This window comes from Centrocercus urophasianus, unplaced genomic scaffold (assembly GCF_019232065.1).
Source record: "Centrocercus urophasianus isolate 14NV4802_14NV808 unplaced genomic scaffold, USGS_Curo_1.0 seq_446, whole genome shotgun sequence".
Taxonomy (NCBI): Eukaryota; Metazoa; Chordata; class Aves; order Galliformes; family Phasianidae; genus Centrocercus; species Centrocercus urophasianus.
In genome coordinates, this window is record NW_024885029.1 from 3,834 (window position 1) to 18,225 (window position 14,392).

Genomic DNA, 14,392 nt, shown 5'->3' on the forward strand with positions numbered 1-14,392 from the left:
GGAAGGAAGGAAGGAAGGAAGGAAGGAAGGAAGGAAGGAAGGAAGGACGGTGTGTGAGGGGGTAGAAATTATACTTTGAATACAGAGAGAATCTATAATATGCTGCACCAGAGGTTGCACCCCTGTCTCAGCACCATGGGCTGAGGAGGGGCAGAGCAGAGGGAGAAGGAACATCACCCAGATGCAGACCTTTATTGCAAAGGGCAGGACTTTGTCTTCCAGCCAAAGGAACACCTCACCAGAGCCCTGCAGTTTCTGTCTGGGCACCCACATGGCAGCATCCCTCCCACTACCCCCAGGTCCAGCACGAGCTCCACATAGGCAGCCTGGGATCTGCATCTGGGCAGAAGCACAAAGAATTCCCTGAGATATCAACAGGTGGGCAAGAAATTCCGTCTCCTCGGCAGTGGGGAATGACCCCAGAAGAATCCACAGGGAGATGCAGATGAGGCATAGGACATGTGGTGATCCACACAGCCTTTCTTAGGTGCTGTGGGACAGAGACCCTCAGGACAGCAGCAGCAACCTTTCAGCTGAAGAGCCCTTTTGCCTTCTTCGGCTTGGCCTTGGCCACAGGTAGTCGGGGCTTCTGCACTGGGGAGGAGGTCGGCTGTGAGCAAAGGGGAGGCAATGTCAGCCCCCTGGGGGGTTTGGTGCAGGATGGGTGCAAATGGGAGCAGTGACACCCCATGGGGAAGTGCAACAGTACGTGTGTGCAACAAGCCCATGTGTCTCCCAGTCAGTGTATACAGGGAGTGGGATGTGCTAGAAATCAACCCAAGCCCACTGGCCCACCTTGGTGGGGCACAGGGCTGGGCTGCACAAGGCTGGGCACTGAGGGCAGCAGAGCATGCAACAACTGGCTTCAATCCCCTGCCAGTGCATGAAGCCCCATCCCTCTGCTGGCAAGAACAGACTGTTCCCAGCATCGTGCTCACCGTGGCTTCCTTGCTCAAAGATGCTGTTTCGTCCACTGGCGACTGGGGCGCTGGGTCGGGGTGCCCTGAGGTTTCTGCAGTAGGCGCCAGGTCCTCAGTGTCCTCTGGTGCCAGAAGGGAGAGATGCAATTTGGGGTTGAGCTGAGGAAACACAGAGTATCACCCAAGCCCACGCTGGGAACAAAGGGAGCTCAGCTCAAAGCAAAGGGGAGTCGGTTGCATCCAGGACGTCATTCCCATTCCCCTGGGAAGGGGGCTTGACCCAGGAGTATTCCACATTCCCCCACTTCCCAGCCAGGAGCTCCTCACCTGGGTGATGCCGTTTCCGAGCCGGCTTGGCCTCCTGCAGCATCACTGCCATGTAGAGCTGCCGCAGAGCGGAGGTGAATGCGTGTCCATCTCCTGCACTGCAGATTTGGGGCAGGCTCTGTGGAGAGGCCAGAGGCAGTCACCCCACTGCCAGCATCAGGGTCTGGAACAGCCCCGGGAGCAGCCAGCTCCTGCCAGACCACCCTGCCTTGTGCTGGACAGCAGGGAAGGTGCTGTGTGTGCCTACCTGCAGGACTCTGCGCTTCACATGGAGACCACAACATGGTTCTGCCCTGGTGCTGCACCACCACTTGCAGGCACGCAGATGCTCCCTAGTTGTGCATGCACATGCTCACATGGGCACACACGCACACACACACACAGCTGCACACCTGCTCTGCCTTCCCATTAGGAGGAAGATGGCAGAGGTCAGGGCAGCTGCTCGCATGGTCATTCATGAGCTGCTGAAGATAAGATCACATGGGAAGGGCTGTGGCTTCCCCAGCAGAAGCAGTGTGGAGGCATGCTGATAAGGAACAAAAGCTTTTGGCATGGGCAGGACCCCAGGCACACTGGGGGGCAAGGAGCCCCTGCCTTGTCACAGTCTCCTGTGCAGCGATGCCTGCACAAGCAGCATAAGCCACATCCAGTGCTGATGCAGAGAAATCCCCCTCATGCCCATGCCCGCTGAGGGATGCTGCTCTCAGCATAAGGGCTGTGTCAACATGTGCAGGGACCTTGGAGGATGCCTAGGGCACAACGGCTATGAAGGGGTGCAGGAAAGTAGGTGTGCAGGCAGGGCTGGGGAAATGCATCTGAGGGGGGTTGCTCAGTGATGTGCAGCTGTACACATGTGCAGGTGTATGCATGTGTGATGAGTGTAGCTAGGGATGCACGTGGCACTGTTTGTGTCTCCATGTATGTGTGTGTGTCAAAGGTCCAGCAGTAACCTCTGCTCAGCTCCACACCCAAACAGCAGGAGAACAAAGTGTAACAGATAAGGCTGATTCCTCCCCAGGATGGGGAAGCGGGGAGGGGATGGGGACACTCAGACCCACTCAAGGCCAGAGCCCAGAGCCTGGGACAGCATCCCAAGGGCAGAGAGGGCAGGCAAAGACCCTTGGCACTCTGTGCTAGGAAGGGAGGGCAGTGATAGTGTCCAGAAGGGCACCTTCTCCGCAGCTCTCAGACTTCCTGCTGGAGTAGAAAGCATGGAAGACCTCTTAGCTGCAGGACAGACAAGTCATTGGGGCCTGCTTTTTGGCCAGCATCTGTGTCCCTGCCCACTGCCAAAGGAGACAGCAGTGCTCTGGTCCAAGCCCTACAGCATACTTGGGGCTGCTCACCACCCTGCATTGCCACCTCTGGGCTTTGTGCAATGCTAGCACAGCATGAGATCCAGGGGAGGATGAGGGATGCTGAGCGCCTTGGACATCCCTGGGAGCTCTCGCACTAGATGTCTCAGACCCCCAGGGCCAGGGTTGCTCCTGAGGCTGCAAAAGCAGTGTCCAATGCTGGGAAGGAGATTGACTGTACTTCAAAGGCAGCAGAGGGGCTGGCATCGGGTGGCCGATACAGCCTAGATCAAAGGCATGAACTGGAGTCATAATTCAGAGAAAAGCAAACAGCAGCTCCCAGGAAAGCCAGGAACGGCAGCAGAGTGAGCAAAGTGTACCAGATAGCACTGTGTGGGTCAGTGCCCTTGTGGGACAGGGGAGTCCCTGCACAGCCACTTGGTGCTGGTGCCAGCACCCTGCTGCTGTCCCCTGCCACTGAGCAATCCCTGGGAGCAGTCAGGGCTGCAGGTACAGGGCCCGTGGCTCTGGGAAGGGGCTGCTGAAAGCCTGGGCTGGAATCTGGGAGTCAGCAGGCAGCTCTGAGCCATTGGGCAGGGTAGGATGGGAAGCTGCTAGGCACGGACCTGAAGGGAAATCAATGAATTTATGAGCAGCGCTGGAAGAGTTTCTCCATAGAGCTGTGACTCAGCGGGGAGCAGAGTGTGCTGTGCCAGCCAGTGGCCACCTGATGGCCCCGGAGGATGTGAGGGACAAGAAGGTCTCCCCAGAGGGGCAGGTAGAGAGACAAGATGTGGCTGTGGGTGACATCTCCTTTCTACTTGCCCCATGACTTCAGCGCATCGCAGAGCCAAACCCTGCTGCAGCCAGTCTGTTGTCCCCAGTATGGCTTCAGCCCTGGCTGCTGGAGCCTTTTGTTTTTCTCTGATTACTTCTCTGTGGGAACCGGGACACAAGGGGTGCCAGCCAGGTTCCCCCACTGCGGTGCCTGGAGAGCTGGCAGGGGGGGTCACCCCATGTTATGACTACCTGCTCGCAAGGCCAAGAGCCGTGCCCCAGTATCAGGAGCTGCTCAAGGCTGCGGCACCGGCACGGGATGCTCAGTAGCACAGCCTGAACACTGCGATTAGCCAAGCTGGGGGGGCTGCCCGGGAAGGGGGGGCTAGGGCACTGCACCTGTGCTCAGCAAGGACAGCTCACAAGGAGATGCAGCCCAGACACAGCATTCATCCCCATCGCCCTGCCTTCACCCATCCCTACCCACACTCCCTTTGCAAGGGCCCGTAAGAGATGGGACTTCGGATGTCCCCTTGGCCATGTCACCCATGGGTGAAGCAGCGCCACCATCCCCTGGCACAGGGCTGCAGGATGGAGGGGCCGTTCTGGGCCCCCACGCTCGTGCCAAGCACCAGAGTCTAAATCGGTCGCGCTCAAAGCTGAGGACTGACCCTTTCATTATCACACCAGACGTTCGAAGCGGTTACCAGCATTCTTCACTGCAAACCCCACATTCCTATTTTTTAATATATTTTTAACTGGAAAACAGAGTGAACAGGGCCTGTTTGGAAATTACAGCCTGGCTGCTGTGGCTTGTATGTCAGATCTGCCCACATTCCCGTGGCCAGCCTCAGCACATGCTCCACAGGGGCACACTTAATAATTCCTACAGGGGCCAGGAGCCAAGGGGTGTGTGCCACGGGGGGAGGATGGGGGGGGTGGAAGGCTTTCCCGGGTTGGCCCCAACAGCAGATCTGCAGAAGCAGCGTAGTGGAGCAGTGGCCTGGGAGCAGGATGAGCATGGCAGCTGGCACTGCACTGACATAGCAAAGTCTGGTGACACTGCAGCAAGCAGCCTGTGGTGGGCAGGAGCTTCATTGCTGGGGCGTTGCTGTGCCTCATGGTTTGGCTGCTACCACCCTCCCTGTTGCAGGCTTTGAGCTGCCAAAGATTCACCCTGGGACAAGCAGAGAAGAGCACAGGTCTGTGCCACCAGCAAAGGGTCCTACCTGTGGGAGGACGCATTCGAGTTGCTGCCTTCTGGTTGGGATCAAGGGAAGGGACAACAGAGGGATGTGCCCAAGCTTTGACCCTGCAATGTCCCCAGCACCTCATCCCATGCAGGCATGCAGCAGCAGCAGCCAGGAGAGGCGCTGGCACGGTGCAGGAAGGGTAGGATGGCCAGGGCTTCCCCGGCATAGAGCCAGCACTGCACACACCTGGCAGGAAGCGTCTGTGCTGGCTGGAGAAGGCAGCCCGGAGCTCAGAGAGGTGATAGAGGTGATGGGGTCACCCCAGGGAACAGCAGGCGGCAAAGCCAGGGCAGCCAAGAGGCACAGCCTGGCACAGCTTGACACGGCACGGCACAGCCTGGCACGGCCCCACACTCCTCCCGGCAATGCTCATGGCCCTGCTGTGGGTGATGTTTTCCTTTCCCCCTACTTTCAAGGCCTTTCCAGCAAGCAAATGTCAGGCGCATAAAGAGCGGCACTGTGAGCGGAAGATGGAGCGAGAATGCCTGCCTGCGTCCCTCCGTAAGTGCCGTCTCACACTTCATCAAGGCGGCCTTTGCGAGCGAGGCACCCGCTCAACAACCAGCAGTCTATGCAGCCCAGTGACCGCAGCGGCCCGCTGCTCAATACTCTTTTCTTTTCCCCTTGTGCTGTTCCCGCGGGTTGGATTACAGCATGCAGCGCATTGTGCTGCTGCATGGTAGTGGGGATGCTGGGGTCCTGCCCTGCCCTGCCCTCCTGCTGCTCTTCCAGGTCCCAGGGACGAATCCAGGGGAAAGGAGAGTCGGTGAGGCGATGGTACAGCTGCACCAGGGACAAGGGGCTGCTGTGGCACACCCAGTTCCATGCTGGCTGCAGGCATGTGCCAGCCCTGAACCCAGCATCCAGCTTTTCCTGGGGACCCCTCTTGGCAAGGTAGCTGGCTGGTTCATGCCAGCTTGCTACTGTGTAGGGTGGACACATCACCCAGCTCCATTATTGCAGGGTTGCGCTGCGAGGCATGCCAGCTCATGCTGGTTTATTATTGTCCATCCAGGAAAGCTGGACACATAGCGCCAGTTTGTTATTGTAGGGTTTCTCAGGAAGGTCGGCCAGCTCATCCTGGCTTGTTATTGCTCAGGGCACCTAGGGGGCTGGCCAAGAAACTTCCTGCAAAGTGGGGTGACGGAAACGAAGCCACACCTGATGAATCACATGGGTGCCACGCGGCAATAAGGGACAGTGGCGAGTGGGATGCTGTGCCCTAGCTCCACCCGGCACAGACAAGCTCATGGCTCCCCTGGGGCAGAGATATTGGCTGAGAAGTGAGAACATGGGGCAGGGAGGGGACAACTGGGGCTTGTGCCATGCCAGCAGGAGAGGATGGGCAGAGCAGCCCCTTGGAAAGCAAAGCCTGAGAGTGGTGGGGGGATACTGCACCTAGCATGATCCTGAGCCAACTGGGGATTAGCTGCACCACCAAGGCTCCAAGCAGAAGAAGCTTGGGGCTGAGCCAAGTGAGATTAGGAGCTCTGGGGCAAATTTGGGTGCGCTCAGAACCAGGCTGAGCTGCTCCTCCCTGGTGGCTTTGCAGTTCCTTCCTGGCATGGGTGCAACCGGCCAGGGGGGGGCTGCCCCTGGGACACTGTCCCATCCTCAACCGAAACTGAAGCAGGAAATGTGGAGGGGACATCAGGGCTAATCCCTGAGCTAACATAGGCATCTTGCTGGCAGAGTGGGTTAGCAGTACAGGGTCTGACGTGCCCCAGAAGCACTGGCACCACTGCTGGCACCACCACTGAGTCACTGTCACCTCTCCATGCTGGTGACAGCCCATGTTTCCCATTTCCTGCAGCCAGCACCATCCCTGGCATGGTACCACCTTGCCCAGAGAATACAGGGACACACCCCCTTCATCACCAGTGCCATGGTGATACAGATGTCCCTTCTGGGTGGTGACCAGGTGAGTCTGGTGGCCAGTGTCCCTGCAGGCACTGATCAACTGTGCCCATGCCCAGGTACCCCCATGGTGCCTAGTTTTTCCCCTAGTGCCCAAATGTCCACCTGAGCAGAGCCCACCTGTGGCAGTGCCCAGGTGTCCCTGTGATGCCCAGCTGTCCCCTGGGCAGTGCCCAGCTGCTCAGCACAGATGTTGGGTTTTGGCCAGGCAGCAGATTGAGTGTCAGGCTTGCTCTCAGCACAGCAGCAGTGGCAGGAGGCTAGGCTGCCTGGCGAGCACACAGCCCCTTCATTCATGGCAAAAATAGCCCCCCGGGGTGTGGTCCAACCTGGAAAAGTCCCCTCCAGCCTGGCCAGCCCATGTTTATTCAGCAGGGGACGCGCTGCTCTCCCCCTGACCGTGGCCCCATGCCGTCTCCGTGCCAGAGCAGACGTTCTTGGATGCAGTTCCCTGGGTCCCCCTGGCCAAAACACACAGGCTGGGGCATGGGGTGGCAAAGCCCTAAAAAGCACTGGGTTTGTCTCCAGGAGGAGCAGCCCCCAGTGATGTCATGAGAGTTTGCAAGCGGCCACATGAAAGGGGCTCACTGCCCAGGAAATCCATGGGCCTGCGTTCCACCAGACAAGCCAGTGATTCTTCAGCAAGCAGGGAAGGAAATCTCGGAGAGCCCAAGCCAAGCCCTGGGGATAACCCCCCTTCTTCATAGTCCCCCAGGCCCTCACCCCCATTCCGCCTTCCTTGTCCAAATCTTAGCCCCAAACACCCCAGCATCCCAACAGTGGGAGCATCCATCAGTGGATGCAGGGGGTGATTTAGGGCCAGGGTGCACTGCTGGCAGATAAACAGGGATGAAGCAGAGTAGAGGATTCTCTTTCAGGAGGGATTACGACAGGGACAGCTGGGAACACACAGACTCAGTCCCCTACCCCCTCCCCAACTTGACCTGCTCTAGCATGCAGTGAAGACGTGAGCTCTGAAACCAAATCAGGTGCCACAGGACCCCCTCCCCATTTATAGTTGGGGTGCAGGCTGCCATACCTGGAGAGCAGGGCATGCTCTGCCTTCTTCATCCTCCCCATGCAGAACCGTCCTGGCTCTGCAGCCCAGCACCACGGACCCCTTGCTGCATGGGCACTGAGGATGGTGATCTCACCCATCTCCGACCCAGGGAAGGAGGGGAGCTCAGGCTTTGGGACTGCCAATCACCAGCATTACAAATGTGCCCTCAGAAGGAAAACAAAGTAAAAGCAAAATAAAAACAGAGAGGTGAAAAATTCCTTGACATTTCTCTCCTGTGAGTCCCCAGGGCCGGCAGAGAGGCGAGAGTCTCCGGCGTTTGTCAAGCAAACACTTTCACACCCCAGGCCACGCTCGGCATGCTGCCGCTGGAATGCCAAATATATATTTAAGCCCTGCTCATCAAAGGAGCCTGTTCGGAGTCGGTCTCGGGCAATGTGCATGTGGGTTTGGCCCAGAGCAAAAACCAGAGGCGCTGAGAACATTGCTTGGGGATGAGAGACAGCGTGAGCACACGGAGGAGATAAGTGACAGCCTCCAAGGCCGTGCGCCTGTAGGTCGCGGACTGGGCACGAGATACCTGCTGCATTATCAGCTCGTGTCACACCATGGGGTGGGGATGTTTAGGCTGGAGGACGGCCAGTGGCAGCTCTGCATTCCATGCTGTAAACCCAGCCAGAGCTGAATGAGCTCAGCCAGCAATGCAGGGTGCAGGGGGATGAGCAGGAAGTGGCACCGGGAGAGAACAATCGAGGAAAAAAGGGCTGGCTGAGCACATCATGGTACCCATATCGGGAGGTGACAAGTGTCCTTGGGCTGCAGGTCAGAGTTGGCCAGGAAAGAACATCATTGCCACAAGCAAACCCAGCACTCTGGTGCTGTGAAATCAGGCATTACACGCTTGTTGCCCACAGCAGGAGCAGTTCATTGGTGTTACATGAGGATAACCCTGGCCAGGGGGAGCCCATAGGGGTCTGACCCTGCGCAGCCGTGCCCCCGCCCGGGTTCATCCCCAGGTGAGGGGAAGGAGCGCAGGGCAGTGGGTTGGATTTCAGGCACCTGCTGCAAATAAAACACCCTGTCAGGAGCGTCCCCTCTTGAGAAAGAGATGGGGTCCCAGCGGGGCTGCGGGGAAATAGAGGGACCACACCCCCATCTATCTCTGCCCTGTGAGGTTTAGTTTTGGAAGCTGAGCAGCACCTGCAGGGCTGGGGCAGGGTGCAGGATGTTCCCAGCCACTTCGCACAGCTCTCATGGCTGCCATGCTGTCAAAGACTACGGAATCCAAATTCTGAACTCTGTGACAGCAGCACTGCTCTGCTCCACGCTCACCCAGAGTAGGGATGCTGGCCAGCTCTTCATGCATGGCGAAGAGGAAATCACACCCAGCCCGGCAGCATGCCTGGAGTGCTGCCAGGCTCTCTTCCTCCTGCTGCACGGACGTTTCCTCCTGCTCCTCCATTCATCCACCTTGGTGCCTGCTATGCTAAGGATCTGTGCGCTCTGCTCTCATCCCCACGCTCCAGCCCTTGCCTGCTCCATGCAGCAATGCCTTGCACTGATGGGTTTGCCCACCCCTTTTTAAAAGCCTTGCTGTTTCCATTCTACATTTTTCTACTTCCTTTTTGTTCAGCATAGGATTATTTATCATCAGCCCCAAAACAGTGTGGCCATGGTCCCCTCAAACCCCCTGCCTCCAGAAGTTGAGGATGCGAGCCTCTCTGACCACCTCAAAACACAAAAAACATGTCTCTTCAGTGGATGCCAGCACATCTACAGCCCAAGAAAGAGAACAGGAATCAATTACAAGCCTGGCAAAGGCAGCGCTGCTCTGGGACTCCAGCACCAGCTCCGTGCCCACGTGGCACTGCACTGGGTGCACTGGGGCTGAGAGCAGCCCACCTTCTGTCGGCACACCCCACAGCCCCCAGGGTGCAGATGTGCCAGCAGCTGGCAGGGACACACAGGGGAACCACTTGAAAGCCATGGTAGGAACGTGCTGGTAAACCAAGGCCACTCCTCTGCTTTCCAGAGCACTTCTCCGCATGTTATTTATAGATTGTGCTCCGGGTGCCCACCCAAAGGGAGTTCAACCCGTAAGGTGCACACTCTTTGCCTGCTCTGCCTTGGAGCTCCCACCAGCCTCAGTCAGAACTGCCCCAGATCCACTTGGGAACTGCGATGCTCACAGCATGGCTTCACAGCCTGCACAGTGGGACTGCTGCCTTGCTCTGGCCACCTGCATGCAGCACAGGAACACAGAGATGGACTTGGAGAAGGGCACGGGGACTCCTAGCATCTCCCAAGGGCCATGGGATAAGGATGCTCCTGCAGCAACATGTGTCCCCAGCACCAATCAGGAGCAGGTTGCTGAGTGTATTCCACAAGTGTGCGGACTGTGGGGGGGCACGGGTCTTCTGCAGCTCGCCCCTCATGCTATGCATGTCCCACTGATACTGGTGATGGGAATAGAGCCCTCTAAACCATCTCCTCAGCACCCGCACATCCCGATTACCAGCCCCGAGTGGACCTGAGTCCTTCCACCGCAACCACAGAGGGGAAAGTTTCCCAATTAAAAACCTAAAACTGGCAACAAGGTGCCCATGGCAGGAACCTTTTAAACTGGCCATTAAACTTTATAAGTTAGACGGGCACCGGGAGCAAGCAGCAGAGCTGCAGGAAAACAAGCCGCCCCTCCTCAGGCAGCCTAACCACGGCTGTCCCTAAAGCCACAGAGCTGACGTCACGGCATGACCTCACCCCGTCACCCACTGCCTGGCCAGCCTCAGCCCCATGTTTACCCCTGCCTGGCCTCAATGCTGTCCCTCGCAGCCTGCTTTCCCTTTGAGGTCAGCAGCCCCAGGGCCTGGCGAGGAAGAGGAAAAGAGCAGAAAGACGGAAACCAAACCTCATTGCCCACAAAGGCGGGCTGCAAAACATGGAGCCCTGGTAGCTCCCTCCCAGCCCTACTGCTCCCGGCCATGTGCTCCTCTCCTGCCGAAAGTGAGGTAGCCTTGAGGGACCATGGGCGCGCAGCTCTCATCCCAGCTGTGTCTCGCAGATCCTGCCCTGACCATGCCTATTGCTGTTCTCCTGTTTTCCTGCAGATGGGCTGAGAGTGAGTATCAGAGTCAGGCAGGGATGCTCCGCAGGTACCCATGAGGATCTGCATCCCAAGGGGCTACATGCCTGCCCCCAGCCCTGCTGGGATAAAGCTGGGGACATATAGCCAGACCCATGACACTGGATTTTGGCTGGAGGTGCAGAAAGACAGAACACCAAGACACCAGGACATCTGCCTCTGGATCTCTCCAAATTGCCATCAGCTTCAGCCAGGAACAGGTGTGCCTGCGGTGCCACATTACCCTGCTTGGCAAGGTGGAAGCTCAGCCAGGGAGGGATGAAACTGGTCTGGCAGTGATGCTGGAAGAGTACCATGACATTTTTTGGATCATGAGAGCAGCCAGGGGACAGCACTGGGAGCCCAAGCCCTGCACAAAGCCTGACTGATGTGCTCAGCTTGGAGCTGCGCGTTGCCAGAAAATGAGAGAGAGCCACAAAACCCACAGGGGCTCACGGGGGGATAGTGAGGGAAAGAGCAGGGGCAGCTGCAGCAAGCACACGGCACTGGTCAGAACAGGCTGGGAAGCCGCTGTCCCTATGTGCTGCTGTGCAGAGCCACACAGGGCACATTTTGCCCGCTGTCACCTCCACCAGAGGTTTGTGGGTTGCATTTATAGCCTCAGCCGCAGACCCTGTCCCCATAGCATCCGTATCCTCTGGACCGCATGGCGCTGGCCTGCATCCCTCAGCCCGCAGCATTTGGGGAGCGGGCACCCACTGCCAGCCCTCAGTGCCTGGCACATGGGTGCACGCACGCACGCACACTGCTTGCACCCTGTGAGCATTGATCAGTGGGGAAGCACATACACACACTCACAAACAGGGCAGCGTCTGCAAACAACTGCTTGTTAAGTTAAAATTAAACTCTGCACAAATATTGACCTTTGGAGGGGACACAAACCCTGCCGATATATTTACCAGCTTTATAAATGGGCCTGACCACAGTGCCCTGTACACCGGGCTGCAGGAGACAAAGGTTGTGGAGGTGCCCAGATGACATCCCACCATCAAGGGGCTCTGCCTGGACAACACCACTGTGACCCTCAGCTGCCTCCCTGCCCTAAAGCGAGGCTCACCCTGGGAACGGTCTGACTCCAAGGATGCACAGAGCAATTTGTTGTCACAGGACAAGCGATGAGTTCTTCTCCTAGGAGAGTTCCCCTAGGACTCCTGTTGGGCACCCAGTTGGTCATCTAGCCAACAAAAGGGCTCTGCACATCCAAGGGGCCCGGCATGATGGTGCCCAGTCCCAGGACGCAGAGGGACGCACAGCACATACAGCAGGGGATGCCCGAGTTCCAACTCTCGGAAATACTGAATAAAGTCTTATTCAGGCTGATGTAAAACACTGTTAAAACACACAAAAATCCTTTGAGTAATGGGCGAGCGGGAAAGAGGCATCTATAATTAACAGTAACTGTTCGAGACGGTCGCTGCCCAGTGATGTGTACTGTGCAAAACCACTTGAAAAGGCCCCGTCTGAAAAGCGAAGCCTGGGGTTTTTCAAGAAGCCCGTCATGTAACCATCCTGGCCCTTCCAAAATAATTCTGCCATATTAAAAAAACCCAAAACCTCAGCTTAATCGCCCTGCAGCACTGGGACCAGAGAGCTCTGAGGAGAGGGGAAGGGAAGCACAACTGGCTTCCAATTAGAGCCTCGTTAGAAAGGAAAGCTGGAGAGCTATTAGAGAGCAAGCCGGGAGTGAGCCCAGCCTTGGAAGCTGGAAGGAACATCCCCACCGCCCTGCCCCATTGGTGGGCACAGTGGGACATGGGAGTGGTGGGGTCCCAGCTGCGGGCACTGAGCAGAAGGATGGGAGAGACCCTTGGGGGACTGCTGCAGGTGCAGGGGTCAAATCCCCCTGGGATGCACTGGCACTGTATGGGGCAGGGTTTGGGGATGCTCAAGGGGGAGCTGGGGACAGAGAAGAGGGAGAAGATGGGGAACTGGGGCTGTAGTCTTTGCGGTGTCCTCCCACCTGCAGAAACACAAGGACCAGAGATCGCACATGGTCTGCAAAGCCACAGCTTTGCCCAGCCCTGGCTGGCAGCTACACGGGGAGAGAAACCTCACAGCAAGCACATCCCTCCACACCTTGCCCCTCAAGTCCCCATCTCTCCCACACAGTGCTTTCCCATTCCCCGAGCTTGGTGCAGCAGCCACAGCCAGACACCAGAGCACGGCCAGCTTGCCGCAGGTGCCAGGGCATCGCCCGCATCGCAGATTCGGCCACAGCATCCGCTTGCTTCATCGGCTCACAGCTTAATTGCACCCAGCGGCCCTGCTGGCCGGGGCAGGCACTGGGCACCCGCTCTCCGGCTGCAGCCTGGCCTCGGGGCTGGGCAGGAGGCACACTGCCCAGAGCAGCCTCCCCTTCCCATCCCACAGCCTGGGACCCATCCAACACAAAGTTAATTTCTAACCATGGGTAACCACCAATGCCCAAGCAGGGATGATTTATCCCCTATCTGCCTGAGTCGGATTTATGAGCCACACATCCCCCAGGCTGCGATAAAGGCCATGTCTGTGCTCCTCCATCCCCTCTCTGCCCATAGCCCCTCCGTGTGGACCCGCTGCCCCTTCCCCCCTTCCCCCCCCCCATTTACAAGCCTTTCCCCGGTGCGGAAACCTGACAGCCCACAGAAGAACAGTAAACAGCACAGAAAATAACACCCGCAAGGAGCCCAAGCAGAGACACGCTGGCCGGGGAAGCCACAAATGGTTCCTGCTTTCGGGACCTGCTCAAGAAAACAGAGTGGGGTGGACCCCAGGCTTTCAGCAGCCTTTAAAAGGGGCGAGGGGAGATGCTATGAATAGCTGAGGCCATGCTGGGGATGGCGGGGCAATGAGGACCAGTCCCCACAGCATCAAATAGAGGCAGCCCAAAGTGGGAGCAGGCATTTCCCTTGCAAATGGGACCACTGATAAACAGTGGAAAATTACTTGGTGCATCATCAGCATGGTGTGAAGATGGCGGAATCAGGAGCCCAAAGCAGGGCCAGATACTGTTCGTGCTTACCCTTGCATGGGGGGCTGAGCAGAGGGTGACAAGCGAAGGCAGACCCCAGCTGCACGGCACAGGACAGAGCCCTGCAGAAGCAAGAAGCAGGGTGGAAGGAGGGGCCATGTCACAGCTCTCAGGGCAGGACTTTGGCAGCCCCTCACCATCCCCAAGCCCTCTGCAGAGCTGATAGCGGCAGCTCTGGCAAGAGAGAGAAGAGAGCCTTGTTCTGAGGCCAAGACTAAGGCGATTCAGTGCTCCGGTCCCCCGAGGTTTCTCAGGTGAAACCTGTCTCTGTAATGGCTGTGTCTGTAAAATGTATGGAAATGCCCATAAAACCTGTATCAAATGCTGCATGGATATATATGGACATATGAAATTAGGAGTGCATGGGGAATTGGGGCAAGACGGCTCCCTCCGAGCCATAAACATGCACCAGAAAGAGGCAGGAGTTGCAGCAGCTCCAGGAGTTGCACAGACGGGACAGCACTTCATGGAGCTGGGGCACGGGCACCACGGCTCCGGCCATTGGCACCACGGGATGCCACCAGGGCATGGAGACCTCACCACGGGGCAGCACGGAGACAGAGCCCTGCAGCAGGCTTGGCATCCTTTGCCCTGACACCCCAGCCCCTCGTCGCATGCAACAGGAGGTCCTGGCATCTGCTGAGGGAAGATGCATGTCAATGCCTACAGCCCTGGTGTATGCCCAGCATACACCTGGCAAAATCAGGGTGATAACAGCAGAAGTAACTCCAGA

General features: G+C 57.7%; 1 protein-coding gene across 4 annotated transcripts in view; it reads right to left on the reverse strand.

Moving 5' to 3' along the window:
- Positions 1-173: 173 nt before the first annotated feature.
- The window catches only part of NHEJ1 (non-homologous end joining factor 1), a 31,137-nt gene continuing 16,918 nt past the window's right edge, over positions 174-14,392 (reverse strand). For 2 of the 4 annotated variants that reach the window (XM_042834282.1, XM_042834280.1), the window contains exons 6-8: positions 1,248-1,365; positions 939-1,042; positions 174-610 (exon numbers count right to left, since the gene is read on the reverse strand). In XM_042834282.1, the coding sequence (XP_042690216.1) occupies positions 530-610; positions 939-1,042; positions 1,248-1,365 (303 nt within the window). In that variant the 3' untranslated portion in view covers positions 174-529. Of the gene's footprint in view, positions 611-938; positions 1,080-1,247; positions 1,366-14,392 lie in introns of those variants that run through there. The other 2 variants (XM_042834281.1, XM_042834283.1) reach the window with 2 other exon arrangements.